The 14,428-nt window shown below is 36.4% G+C and overlaps 2 protein-coding genes across 4 annotated transcripts in view; one reads left to right on the top strand and one right to left on the bottom strand.

The window, feature by feature from the left end:
* The window catches only part of CASP7 (caspase 7), a 131,788-nt gene that overhangs the window by 35,397 nt on the left and 81,963 nt on the right, over positions 1-14,428 (bottom strand). The window lies entirely within an intron of this gene.
* NRAP (nebulin related anchoring protein) overlaps positions 1-14,428 on the top strand; it is a 46,241-nt gene that overhangs the window by 9,185 nt on the left and 22,628 nt on the right. For all 3 annotated transcript variants that reach the window (XM_052677657.1, XM_052677660.1, XM_052677658.1), the window contains exons 10-21: positions 1,625-1,729; positions 3,691-3,807; positions 5,393-5,497; positions 6,005-6,112; positions 6,807-6,911; positions 8,673-8,771; positions 9,283-9,387; positions 10,388-10,495; positions 11,348-11,449; positions 11,846-12,043; positions 12,268-12,372; positions 13,958-14,056. In XM_052677657.1, the coding sequence (XP_052533617.1) occupies positions 1,625-1,729; positions 3,691-3,807; positions 5,393-5,497; positions 6,005-6,112; positions 6,807-6,911; positions 8,673-8,771; positions 9,283-9,387; positions 10,388-10,495; positions 11,348-11,449; positions 11,846-12,043; positions 12,268-12,372; positions 13,958-14,056 (1,356 nt within the window). The remainder of the gene's footprint in view (positions 1-1,624; positions 1,730-3,690; positions 3,808-5,392; positions 5,498-6,004; positions 6,113-6,806; positions 6,912-8,672; positions 8,772-9,282; positions 9,388-10,387; positions 10,496-11,347; positions 11,450-11,845; positions 12,044-12,267; positions 12,373-13,957; positions 14,057-14,428) is intronic.

Below are 14,428 nucleotides of genomic sequence, written 5' to 3' on the forward strand. Positions count from 1 at the left end.
TTTTAGTAAGAATAAACAAATAAAATGAGTTTGAAAAAGTGCTAATTGCATCTTCTAGGATTGGAATGCTTCTATCATTTGAATTAATTTAAGTCTTTTTTTCTTTGAAAGTATCTTTGAAACTTCAGTCACAGACTTCAAATTTAATTTGAGTTCTAATCTTAATAGGCTGGATTCTAATATTTTTATTCAAATAAAAGTGAGCCACTGAATAGATTTCTCTGAATTAAGTATGACTTAACATGGGTAAAGGTATCAGAGTTTTAACAGTCAAGATCATGAGGCTACATTATACATATTACACGTGTGCAGATATGTGTGTACATATCATACATCAGGCAATTTAAAGAATTTACTGCATGCTGTTTTATTAATTTTTGAAAAACTAGTTAAAAGTTAAAATTAATTATTTGAAACTTTAAAATGATGCTTTGGAATATGAATGATATTAAAAATAACATAAAACATATTTGAGGAACTTGCGAAAAAGAGAAAATGACAATTTAGTCTGAAGAATTCAGGCTCACAAATGTTATTTTAAAAGACTAACTCAGCTGATGAGTCAGCAGTATAGATATATTTTACTTTCTGTGCCTGTTTGTAGAATAATTTGGATGCAGTATCTGTATTGTTCACAGACTTACAATATGACCAATCATATCCTGTGATATTGATGTTGCACAGAATTGCCACAGTTCATTGTTTTGCATCGAGAAGTCACCAGAGAGATCCCCCAAATATTTTTAATTTCTATCTATGCTACATTCTCCATGATACTGCTGACATGGCACGGATTTATTTGTTTATTTATTTATTTATTTTTGGCTTACATTGGCTCTTTGCCACAAAGAAAAATAAAATATAACAGAGAAGACACACGGCATTATACCTTACTTGTGTATATGCTTATCACATTCTCCCCAGATCTGGAAAGCCTTTGAGGTTGTCATTATGTAATATCATGCTAAGAAAGTTCCAGTATTTTGCTATTAAGTCATCAAAAGGCTTTTCAAATGGTAATATTTACTTATAGTTTCAATAGGATAACCCAGAACCTTTTTCTTCTTCTTTTTTTTTTTTTAATCCAGCAAATTGAATTTTGTGTTTGTTCCCAAAATAGTTTAGCACTGTAATATCTAGGTATTTCTGTTTCTAGAGAAGTATTATGTTTTGGTTAGTTGTGATGTGAGGAATGGCTATAGTGAGGGCAAGAGATTTCTATCAGGCTCCCACACTAAACTTGGAAAGTTTAAGATCTCCTGGCTGCTCAAACCATTAAATATTTTTCAGGCTTTTTTTTTCAGGCAAGTGTATATTAACAAAGACACAATAGGAAACATTACATCTCTAAGTTTTAGGGTGAAATTAAAACGATGTATGTTGTTATACACTTGAATGCTATGTTGGCCACAGCTAATTGTTAACTAAATTCCTCTTGCTGGCACAGTTAATTTGGTGGGTGATTTCATTCTTGAAGTTGATAATCTTACTTTCTCTTTTGTTAAAAAAGTAATAATGACAAAGTAATGAACTTTACTGCTAGCAAGGATTACGGGGTTTTGTGAAATCATTCGTGACACCACCATACATATATGTGGTGAATAAAGACTGATTTTTTCCTCAGGATTACATGAATGAGTATGAAGAACGCAGAGGGAAAGGAAGCTTTCCAGCTATGATCACCCCAGCTTATCAAAATGCCAAGAAGGCAAATGAATTGGCAAGTGATGTAAGTATGAAACCCAGATCAATACCATTCATGAACAATTAAAAACACCAGTTTGTTAGAGCTGTGCTCTAGAAGGAAAATGCTAAAATTACACCTGAGAAGTAAACAAGGATGACATTTCACTGTGTTGCTGGGAACTGGATAGCTCAAGGGATTAATAGTATCTATTAATAAAAGGGGATGCAGCTCCAGCTTGTGTGAGGGAGGAGGTGGAAGCAGCGACTAATGGGGATCCCTACTGTTAGGCTAACCCTCCTGGCAAATCTGCACCTGTATTATTAATGAAACCTTCAACTGTCTTAATCATCCTTTGGACTACTGTGGTATATTCCCAGTAGTGAATAAATGGAGGATGAATGAGCTGAACTGGTTTGATATTTTGATGTAGCATGCCTCCAGCGTAAAGCCAGTCATATGAAGTGTGACATTGTCACCACATAAGGCTTAGCTTATTTCTAAGCTATTGATTTTTAGTTTTGGGCGATAAGCTGAAGAATTGGCAAAAAAAAGATGGTGAAGTGTGATTCCTGCATGCAGCCCACTGATTAAAGAGCTTCAGTCCTGCTTGAGGAGACTGTTTCTAGCAGTGACAAAAATGAGGTCGCTACCCTGTGGCTGCTGTGAAGGCTTCCTGTGAGTGACAGACTCTGTTTGTGAGGACACCTGCCCCCCTCTGAGACTATCTGACCTGATGGGCTCAGTCTGTCTGTTGAGAAGTTAACAGGTGCTTGAGCCTTTCGGCTTGTACTAGCCTGGACCAGACACTAGCAATAAACAAGAGTGGAAGAATTGGTGACATTCAGTTACTTGAGCTTATAGATAGAGACCATATTAAAAACCTGAGACCTTCCATGACCAAATCCCATATGACAAACTGAAATATTTCATGTTTAAACAGGGGACCATTGACCACTCCAGCTAAAGATGGCAGTTCCATATTTTTTTCAAACTGAGTGTGGTCAGCAGTTTCCTTATTAATGCTGATGATCTTGAAGGTCTTCTAATTTATGTGATTCTATGAGTTTAATATCTGCAGTGAAGGGATGATTTATAACAGTACCCAGCTGGAGTACTTACAATGCAACTTTAATGTCTCTGAAGCCTGTGAAATGGTGAGCAGGCTCGGAAAATAAAAAGAAATAATACCTTTACATTGAGCACATTTCAAGTAATTTGTTATTTTGTACATTATGAATCTGCATCTCCTTGTGTGCAAGAAACACTGGAATATATTCACAGAATTACAGAACTGTGGGAGTTGGAAGGGACCTCCAGAGATCATCAAGTCCAACACCCCTGTCAAAGCAGGCTCAAGACAGTTCCAAACAGGGTTTTGCTGGGCAAAGTCTGGTAAAGGCCAACACAAATATTATCTCTCGTTACTCATCCTAGCTCAACTTAAGTCCTCATCCAGATGCCTCAATTAAAATCAGAAATACCTTATCTAATTGTTGACTTGGTAGAGCAATGTAATTGTTTTAAAAACTTTAAAAGTGGCAAAAAGATAAGGCTTTTTCATAATGCTGGTTTCTACAAAAGGAAAAAAAAATCATAGAAAGCTTGATAACTATCTGTATGCAATTCTCAGAGCAGAGTTCTAAAATTAAAGTACTGACAATTAACTTCACTAATAGAACAGCACACAAGCTCCAAGCAGTTTCTTGTCATGAGTCTGTTAGTTATCTGTTTCAGCTATAAACAACAACCAGTACTGTTCAATCTATGTAAAGAAATAGGTTAAAAACTGCTGTCTATTGCAGTGGCTTTGCAGGAATTGTTTTGGCTGTGATTTTATGCCTGGTTTATTTCAGAAAACAAGAACTTGCAATGTTTCAACTTTCTAAATTCTATTTTCTTATGAAAGCAAGAATGGGAAAAGCCATATTGCAACTTTTATAACCAGTCCAAAAAACAGCATTGAAAAGGTAGGCATCTGTTTTATAATTTTTCTTACTTTTCAGATAAAATACAAGAAAGATCTTTCCAAGATGAAAGGTGCAGCTCACTTTCACTCTCTAACAGCTGAAGACAACCTGGTCCTTAAACAAGCCCAAAGTGCTAACAAGCTTGTTAGTGAGGTAAGTGATCTGAAAAATGGTGTAATAGCAGCCCACACAAACTTCTGCATCTGATGAATAAGGACTACAGATTTTAAAATCTTTTGTTTTTCTTGTTCCTTGTGTAGCAGAAATTCTTTGTGTAGCACAGCAGCTGGAAAGGAAGGTGCAAGAACAGATCTTTACTGTTATCTGGCCCTTCCAAAGATATGCATGGAAACATGGAATGTTATACCAGGAGAGTGCTTCTAATTCTGGTTACATGGAGAATAGAAATCTAAGAAAACTCTGTACTGTGCTCTTAATGTGCTCTGAGGTTACAAGCATAAATGGTTGTGGATTATTTGGGAGTATATATTACAGTGTTTCAAAGAATGTTCTGGTTATAAGTGAGAAATAACACCAGCAGAATCAAAAACGTGTGCTATATTGTCAGCGCAGGTTTCTGTTTTCTTACGTGATGTAAAAGACTGACTTGCTCGTAATGCATTCTTCTGCTTAGCCAAGGGAGATTGCTCGGGAATCCTCAGTAGATTATGAATTGTTAATTTATTTATATTGTCATACGAGCTATAAAGCTATTAATAAGTGTGAGTTCCTACAGGTTTCCCATGGCACTTTAAAAACTTATGCTCTTGAGGTGTCAAAGAATAAAACCTTCAATAATGAACAACCCCTGGAAGTAGGACTGGAAGGGGCCTCCCGGGCCAATGATTTCTAGCTTCTGCTGTTTTTGCATAGCACTGTATAATCCTCTCTCTTCTAATTTCCAGCCTGTATTTATTCCTGTCCGTTTTATTACTAGTGTGTTTTGTGCCAACATTGCCCTTTGGTTTATGAAGTTCTTTTCCCTCCATGATTATCTTTCTGAGATGCTTGCACACATGTCATTTTCTCTCAGCCTTTGTTTTCCCTGACTAAGAAAGCAAAATTCTTCTTCTCTCATGGTCTTTCACTGCAGCTGTTACAGGCTGAGTGCGTATGCCTTGAACAGGAATGACTGTCAGAATGCATGAGTTCCTGATGAGATCTTGCTGGATCCTGGTACATAGCATGCACACTACCCAGTGCCTGCCTAAAAAAGCTCTTTTTGTTCCTGCTCTGGACTTACCTTCTTTATGGCTGAATTATTTCAGCATCTTGCCATCCTTGTCTGATCAGCCTACATATGAACTGTTTTTTTTCTCAGCCCTTCCAGGCAATGAATCCTTAAAGCTCAGGTTTTTGTGGCTAGTCTCTATGTATATTAACCTCACGTTGCTGAATTTAGTCCCAGTCCCTCTGAATATCCCTGCTTCAAAGCAAAAGAACTTAATGAAAATATTAAACCAATTACTCTGAAAAAGTAAGCTAGTAAACCTTTTCCTGTTCAATCCTGAGGTCTGTGTGGATTAAATTGGTAACAATTTTTCTTTTGTCTATAAAATGAGAAGTGAAGATAAGAAATTCATCCTTATAGTAATTTCCACAATACGTTTTCTGGTAAGAGAAATGTATCAGAATGTTTGAACAGTAGTCCTGGCTAATCATCAGTGTGCAGAGGAACTCGATAGAGCAATTTAACATTTTACCATAACTTTTTTCCTTCTGTATTCTTGTCACCAAGGTGGAATATAAGAAGGATCTTGGGAACAACAGAGGGTACAGCATTAACTACTGCGATACTCCTCAATTCAAGAATGCGAGCAAGATCTCAAAATACACCAGTGATGTAAGTGTTCAGTGCCTTGCGTGGTTTGTTGAAAGCTTACTCTGGTAGCAGATGATGGTAGGGTAGATCATTTATCTTGTTATTTTTCCCTGGTTGGTGAGACCACTGGGTGTGCATTGGGCTTGGTGAAAGCTGCAGCAAAACAATCTGCTTTTGGTAGATGATTCATTTGTACAAATATTGTAGAAATAATGCTTATTTGCATTATTTATTTTAGTATTTACTTCTGATGGAATAACTTACAGCAGTAGAATGTGGAGGTACTTTCTGAATGTGGTATCCAGGTGTTCTGAAGAATGTACAAAGGACATCTTTTACCTTAGGAAATTCACTGAGTATTCTAGGCTTTGTTTTTAGAAGTGCTGTGGTTGTTTTGTGAGCTTGTGAGCAGCATTGACATACCATAGCTGTAGCAATTTTTTTCACTGCTGTAACCCATGGAAACACATGGAAAAAACTAAACAAGTTTTATGAAGGTTTTGTTTGTTTGTTTGTTTTTAAATACAGATTAAGTACAAAGAAACATACCAGAACCAAATGAAAGGTCATTACATGGGCATTGGTATGGACAAGCGAATGTTACATGCCATGAAAGTGGGCAGCTTGGCAAGCAATGTAAGTCTTTTTAAATCACACTTCTGTAGTCATGGCTTTCCTTTTTTTATTTTTCCAGAATTAAGCTGATGGTAGAACATAGGTTATATTGTAGTAAAGATTTGAAGGATAGATATATTGAGAAGAGAAGAAATTCTGGAAACCCTTTTGTACTGCACTGTGTGGGAGAGACTGAAATAAGCAAATTCAGTGATCTGGCAACATACTGAGCTCCTTCAGTTTTCTTTGACATCAGTAGGATGCTGAAGGCTGCTTGCTTCCCTCCTCCAGGGTCAGACCTTTGGTGAAAAAAAACCAGCCTTTAATAAAGATTTCTGGATTCCAATTTAATTTACTGGGTTAGTCAAAAAGCTATTTCGTTACATACCATTCCTTCAAGTACATTATTTACAAATCTGTAAGAAGCTTGAGAACTAAGCAGAAAGATAAAAGAGATGTGTCATAGGTGGAAGTTAAGTTAATGCTCCCACTGTTGGCATTGGATTAATTGAGGAGCTGAAAAAGAATCAATTAGTGGCTAAACTATGCAAATAATTTCATTTTCTTTGTCACTCACGACATTGAAATTACTTTGTTTCCTGCATTTAATATTAATATTATTGTTTCTCCTTTCCTCTTGACTGATAATTATTCAAACAAATGACAGCCTAAAAAAAAGAATGATTTTTTTTTTGTTGTTCTCTCTTTGTTTCAGATAGCCTATAAATCTGATTACAAACATGATGGTGTTGACTACAATTACCCAGCTACTCTCACTCCTTCATACCAGACAACAAGGAAGTTGGTCCCTTTGAAAGATGTAAATAATTTTATGGCTTTTTTACATGGCTTGCATGGCTCATCATCTCTCTGTAGGAGAGAGAGTGACAGATTGTGTATGTCAAATGATGATTTAATCGTGGAAGAAGACAGCCAGTGATTAAAAAAAAAAGAAAAGGTTAAAGCAAAAATGCAAGGGCTGAGAGGAATAGTGGTGCCATTTCCTGTCATTCGCTTCAGTTGAACACAGTGGGAAAAAATTAGTGCTGCCCCACACTTACGTTCTTCCTAGAGTCATAGAACAGCTTGAGTTGGAAGGGACCTTAAAGATCTGCTTCTAACTCCCCTGCTGTGGGCATGGTGGCCACCCTCTAGATCAGGGCTTAGGACTCTGTCCAACCTGGCCTTGAACGCTCCCAGGGATGGGGCATCCACAGCTTCTCTGGACAACCTGGGGTATTTTTGAGGAATTATTTGATAAGCTTCAATTATAAGATGAGTTGTTGCCTCTTGGGCAACAATTTTAGTTTTTTCTTTGAAAAGACTTTAAAAAGATTTGATTTCTTGTTGTGTGAGAGCTGTATCCTCAAAGACTTCAAAGTAAACATAATAGCTATCAATAAGCAGATAAATCCTGGGACTATTGTAAAGTACTAGGTGATGATTGTGAGTAGTACAACAGGCTCTGTGGCCAACTGATTTTTGGGTTCCAAAAGCAGCTTCTGACTGAATTGTACAAGAGCAGGAAGTGCTGAAATGTTTAGAGCAGGTAGAACTAATTTCTGTAAGTTCAGGTTTGATGGACAGTCACCTTTCTCCTTAAAAAATCATAAGCAGGGGTATACATTTTCAGTAAAAAAGAAATGATCTCTTTCTGTGGAAGTAAAATTCTTCTTGTCTCCAAGGGAAGCAAATCAAATGTTTGATTTTGTTGTACTTTGATCAATTTTGAAGTTCTTTCCTAAATGTTATGGTTGTGTCAGAAAGAAGGAAGTTTATATAAGGATACATGAAATAGAAAGGAATCATAGTCCATTTAACTGGAAATGAGTGTTCTATGAAACTAGGTTTATGTGATTTGCAATGTTTGCAAAGTTGCAATTAGTGAATATTGACCTTGGCCAACAGTGAATGATAATTGTGTTCTGCAGTGTAAAACCTTTGGCAACAACAGGTTTAAAAGAAAGCTTCTCTGTGATTTGTAATCTTGTGTAACTTTGGGTTTAAATATGTTTGTTTGTTTGTTTTAATAGCTTAGCACTGCTGTCATCATGTTAATTTTGTGGACTTCAGTACTATGATTGTTAGTAATTTTTTGTTTTGTTTTGTAAATATATGGTTTTCTTCTCTCATCCTTCACTCAAAATTCTTACTACATAGGGAACTTACTACATAGGGAACTTACTGAGTTTTGATCTAATAATTAAAGATAATGCATGAGAGTTCATTTGCTCTGTACAGCATTACATTGGACAGACCTATTAATAAAAAGGAACATTATAACTGTCTTTTAAGATAATCTGATCTGAGTGATGGTAAGAAATAAGTTTAATATTAATGCTTTAGAGGACTAATTGTGTTTATGAATTTGTTGTTTTGAGGGAAAGGGATTATAAATGACTGCAGATCTCATCCAAGAGATCCTGGTATTTTTCTCCATCTCAGCTTATTATCATCTAAGTTATGATTTTGCTGGGAAAATAGCTAACATAACTTTGTCTACTCAAGCGCTCATTTTCTAGTCTGAACATTACCTCCCTTACTAAATATTCTCTTTTCTATTTCTTTAATTTTAAATTAGGTAAACTACAGGCAAAGCATAGACAAGATGAAGTATAGCTCTGTTGCCAGCACTCCACAAATTGCTCAAGCTAAAATAAATGCTCAGCAGCTCAGTGATGTAAGTTCTGTCAACAATGGCCATCTTTGTTTATGAATTATCTCATAATTTTATTTCATAGCATTTGAAGCACTTAAATGTTTTTATTGTGGGTGGGTATTTGGCAGATTTACCACCAAAAGAATACAAGTTGAATGAAACTACTTACAGAAACGTAGCAGTCATAGCAGTCAGTAGATACAATATTTTCTTCCATTTTTAACAGTTTTATTAGTGCACTTCGTTAGGAATTTATTTTCCGTATATTTATTAATGCATGATTTGTAAAAAAAATCAGGTATTTTTACTTACAGATAATCAGTAGTTACTCTATTTATGGAATAGTTATTCCAATTCCTAGTACCTACGAAAAAGTTATGATTGCTGTAACATCTATGATATTCTTATAGCAAATGTAACATATGACACCAGGAGGCTGAAATTCGGCAGTAGTCAATCAATGCCATCGGCCTATTCCTTAATTAATAAAAAATAACTGAGTTTGATTTTGATGTTTTTCAATCTATGGCAGTTGAACTATCGAGCCCAGTATGAGAAGACAAAAACAAATTACACTCTGCCTCGGGACATACCTCAGTTGGTCAAGGCCAAAGCCAATGCAGAATTATATAGTGAGGTAAGTCAAGTTACATGGAAATATTTGTACTCAGAATGCCATCAGAAGAGAGTAAAGATGGTGGTACCGTTTCTGGAAACACATGTTTATAAGCAGTCTTCAATAAACAGCATGAGAACTAGAAACAAGAAGAGATAGGGATACCATTGCAAGTATGGTGATGCTGCCAGACTTTTTTTTTTTCCCCCAATATCTTTTCAAATGCCTTGAATTTGTTTAATAAGTCTATGTTCACTTCACAAATTAGCTACTTCTGTGCTGGTGTTTGTATGAAGAATCAACATTTATGCAGTTCTAATAATTGAAAGGCCACTTAAGTCTATGCAATGAGTCACAGTGAATTTGTTGAACTTGAGTCAAACCTACTGTTGCTGCCATTCATCATTCTTCACAGTATGTAGTGACTTTCTTAGAGACTTGTGTGTTTAAAATCAAGCACTTACAGGAAAGCCTTAGTTTAAGGAGTTAAAGAATTACCAGGCCTCAGACCACATGAGTGCCAACTTTTGAAAGATCTCAAACTAAGGATGGCCTCTAGCAGCTCACTTAAAGACCTGCGGCTACAGTTAGGCGGCGAACATTGCTAGATCTAGGTTGGGAGGTATGATGGGGAAAGAAAAATCCTGAAACGTGCAGTGTGATGTCTGATTCTAAACACTTCCTCCCTAGAGATCAGCTCCTATTAATCCACAGTATTTGCATATTAAAAAAAAAAAAAAACCACAGATGCTTTTGGAAACATTTCCCTCCTCCATGAGACTTTAAAACCTAGAGCTATTGGAGCATCTTTGGGAATTTAAGGTGACTTTAAACTCCAAGCATAAAACTATTGACTCAATCCTAGCCAATTAATTAACTCAAATTATAATGAACTGTGAATTAAGCGGGTTCTAATTTGTGGGCAGAGAAGATTTATAGTTCTGTTTTGCTCTTAGTCACTCTCATGTTCAGTTAAGACACTGTGTTGTATACTGACATGTTTCTGTCTCTCCTTTCTCAGGTTAAGTACAAAGAAGGCTGGGAGAAGAGCAAGGGCCAGGGATTTGAAATGAAGCTCGATTCTCTGCCTTTACTTGCTGCCAAAGCTTCAAGGGATCTTGCAAGTGATGTGGGTTACATTTAATTACCTAGGAATTATTCTTTACATAAGTTGCTGTAGGACAGGGAAATAAAACTAAGCTCTCTTCATCTGGGTTTTTAAGACCTGAATTTTACTGTCATACGTTCATCTTTCTCAAAGGCAGATGAACAGCTGGAAACTTCCTTAGACTGTTCTGTGAAATTTCACTCTCTGGAAATTATTTTCTTTTAAATATGAATGTACGGAAGGAAGCAAAGTTTGCAAAAGGACAGTGGGCTCAATCCTTCTATAGTAAAAATTAGTGTTTTGAATCGTTCATATTTTCAAAAATGCTGTTATCATCCACTGCATATTTCTTTAGTCTGCTTCTTTAACATTTAAAAAAAAAATCAAAATCAAAACTAGCTGTTTTTAAATGACTTCTCCCACAGTTCTTCACCTGTAGAAAGGAAAAGGAAGAAATTTTGCCTGCAGCTAAAAAGTGCTCAGTACTGAAGATGATTCAAAAATCTATTGAGAAAAGAAGAGTTTTATGCTCATTCAGCAGTCTTCCCACCTCATTAAGAAAATCAAGTCTTGCTTGGTTTTTCCATGATTGATTTCTTATCTGATTCTTAAACCAAAACGTAATTTAGCTATTCAGAAGACAAAGTCTGTAAGAAAATGCATCTCAGAGGAATGAGCTTTGAAGAATGAGGTTAAACGTAATATGGATAAGACTTGTCCTTCACATTTGGGAATTTCTGAGAACGTGTGGGAATTGGAATAAGCCTTTCTGAATTTTGACCACCCAAATAGTCAGTGAAAAACACATTGCTTATCTCTGATGCAAATCAAAGATGTGCTTTAACTTAAACTATTTTATTTTATTTTTTACAGATTAAGTATAAAGAAGAGTATGAGAAAACAAAAGGAAAGGCAACTGAAACAAAAGATTCAAGACTTTTGCACTCTCTGCAGGTGGCCAAGATGAGTAGTGAGGTAAATTATTTATTTCTCTTGCTCAGAAGATGTTATCCATAATTATGAGTCTTTCAGCAGTGGTATGTGACTTGTTTCTTGCCTCAGACTGTAATATACGAAGATTACACAGTACATTTGTTCTTGTAGGTGATTTTGGGTTGGTGTCCTATTAAAACCTCAACACTTCAACAGAGAACTTTTGTGCAGATAGAAGTATATTGTAAACTAAGATATACTATAATAATCTGCAATATTAATTCTGCTGTGTTATGGATCTCACATGGGACTTGGTTCATATTAGAACCTATCTTACCCCATCTTCATAAGGAAACAAACAAAACTAGACATTTAAGATAGGTTTGGATTTGCAGTGCAGTGGTACAAACAAGTTATTTTTGTTCCTACTTTTTCTAGATTGCCTACAAAAAAGATTTTGAAGAGAGTAAGACCCATTTCCATCTGCCTATGGATATGGTAAACCTGAGGCATGCTAAGAAGGCCCAAGCACTTGCTAGTGACCTGGATTATAGAAAGAGACTCCATGAATACACAGTGGTTCCAGAAGATATGAAGACAAAATGGGCCAAGAAGGCCTATGGGCTCCAGAGTGATGTAAGATGGTATAAGCTCAGCTTAATTATTGATGCAGTATGGATGCATATAAACATCTTCAGAATTTGATGCTACTTTTTATTTCACGTGGACGCAATCTGAGTTACAGTAGGACTTCTTAAATGGCTTTGACATGTCTTTGAAACTGGCAGGTGTGCTCATGTTCACACCCAAACATTGTACTTCTGCCCCTCATATCTGTAACTGTTATTTTTCTTCAATAGCTTCAGTACAGGGCAGACCTGATGTGGATGAAAGGAGTTGGATGTATTACAGAAGGAAGTCTTAATATACAGCAAGCCAAAAAGGCAGGAGATTTGGTCAGTGAGGTAAGCAAAGTGCTCAGCTTTCTGTCTGTTGCTTATTCGAAGGCTTATACACGCTTATTATGCTATATCATGCGGAATGAGGTGAGGAATTCCTATACTGAAAGATGACACTTTAGATATTCTACAGTGTAGGTGATCCTGGATTCAACATTAAAAATGTTTTCTGATGATACAATTACTGATTTCCCTCAAGACTGTGAGCAAAAGGCCCTGTAATTGTACTTTCATCTCTACATAATGGGTAAATGAATTAAAAGAGCAACACGGAAAGGAATCAGAATTTCCTATGGAATCTCCTGCATGTAGTGTGTAGACTTTTTAAGGAATAATGCTGAAAAATTAGATACTTGACAGTCATGCTTGGCAATTTCAACAGTGCTACATTTCATTCCTTTCCCTCGGTTAATTCATACACTGCTGTTACCCTTACGGAAGTACATTTCTGCAGCTTCTTAGCTGTGGTTAAGTTGTTTCACTAGTGCTTGGAAAACTAGAGGATAGAAAGGTGAATAAATTAAGGGAAGTTTCACAAGAAGGATAAAAACCCTCTTAGTTCTGGAGGAAGGACCAGAAGCCAGTAAGTTACTGGAATTATACTCTGATACTTTGAGTCTCTGACAGCCTCTCACTGCTACTGCAAGGGGAAAAAAAAGTACATCTTAGAAGCAAAAAGAGAGCAGCAACTCTCAGATCCAGTGTCTTGGTAGAGACAGACTTACATCTGCTACTGTGATGTGCTGTATTAGTAATCACTTCCACAATTACTTAATCCACAGTGGTCTACCTTTTCTTTTCAGGGCTATGTCAGGCCAAGAGATGTCTGACAGTCACACTGGTTATACTGGTGGATATTATTTTAGAGATCTCTATTGCCCTATGGTGACTGGCATTTTGTCTTTGCAAAATGTCACTATGTTGTGCTCCATGATATGTAATAAAACATGCTGGTTTTAATCTGCCTCCCTCCCTTCCAGGTTCCTAAAACAAAGCGATGAGCACCTCTTTGAAGTGCTGCATGCTTTTTTAACTTCTGTTTTGTGTTTCTCTAGAAGAGTCACAGCATAAACTGATCTGTTCATCCATCAGTTCAAACAGAATGATTTCTCTCCTGAAATGCCATACCATGAAAAAATGCATTTAAAGCTCTCCTAGGTGGAATGCCCCACCTTATTGTGGAACTATTAGAATAAGAATTTGACTAAAGTATGCAAGAAGTGTTTGCCTGTCATTCTGTTGCCTTGAAATGGTGTTCTGAATTTCCTCTTACTGTCTCAGATAGAGGTGCTTAGCTTGCTCTGAAGTGAGCAATGTATATGAGGCTTGGGCAGAGACATAGATACAAAACAGACCTCATCCAAAGGCTGCTGATGTCAGTGGAAGTTTTCCAATCACTTTAGTGTGTTCCAGATGTAAAGTAAAACAAGATGGAATAGAAGTAGTGCAAGTCTTATTTATCAAACTAGAAATACTATTCGGTATGAAAATTTGTTCTTGTGAATAGATTTTAAGTACTCTATCAGTCATGTGCTTGTGGGAAGGTAAATATTGCAGCAGCTTTTTTATAACTTGCTTTAATTTGATCCAGAAAAAGTACCGACAGAAGGCTGATGCTCTGAAATTCACCAGCGTGGCTGACAGTTCTCACATCAAACATGCCAAGAAAAGCCAGGAATTGCAAAGTGATGTGAGTCCTTCTCTTTACAAATGCTTTTCTCTTAATAGTAATTCCTGAAATATATGTATACTGAGGGTCGAGGGGAGGCAGAACACATCATTGTGAAACTTTGCAATATATGAAAGTTTAAGTTCTTGAGGTTTATTTCTAAGGGTTTTTGTTTGTAGATTTCATGAGTTCTCCCACTGAATTCTCTAAACTAGAACAACAACAAATCAATGGGAATGGAGATATGCAAGCCAGGCTTCCCACAGATGGTGTCAATAGCCAGAGAAAGAAAGGGAAATCCTCTTTCAGAAAGCCTCTGCAACAACCTTGTGGGTGATGCAAGTGAGATTCAAGGATGACTGAAAAGCTTTCATAAGAGGTTGTCTAAATTTT

This window comes from Tympanuchus pallidicinctus, unplaced genomic scaffold (assembly GCF_026119805.1).
Source record: "Tympanuchus pallidicinctus isolate F22 unplaced genomic scaffold, pur_lepc_1.0 scaffold16, whole genome shotgun sequence".
In the NCBI taxonomy this organism is placed as follows: Eukaryota; Metazoa; Chordata; class Aves; order Galliformes; family Phasianidae; genus Tympanuchus; species Tympanuchus pallidicinctus.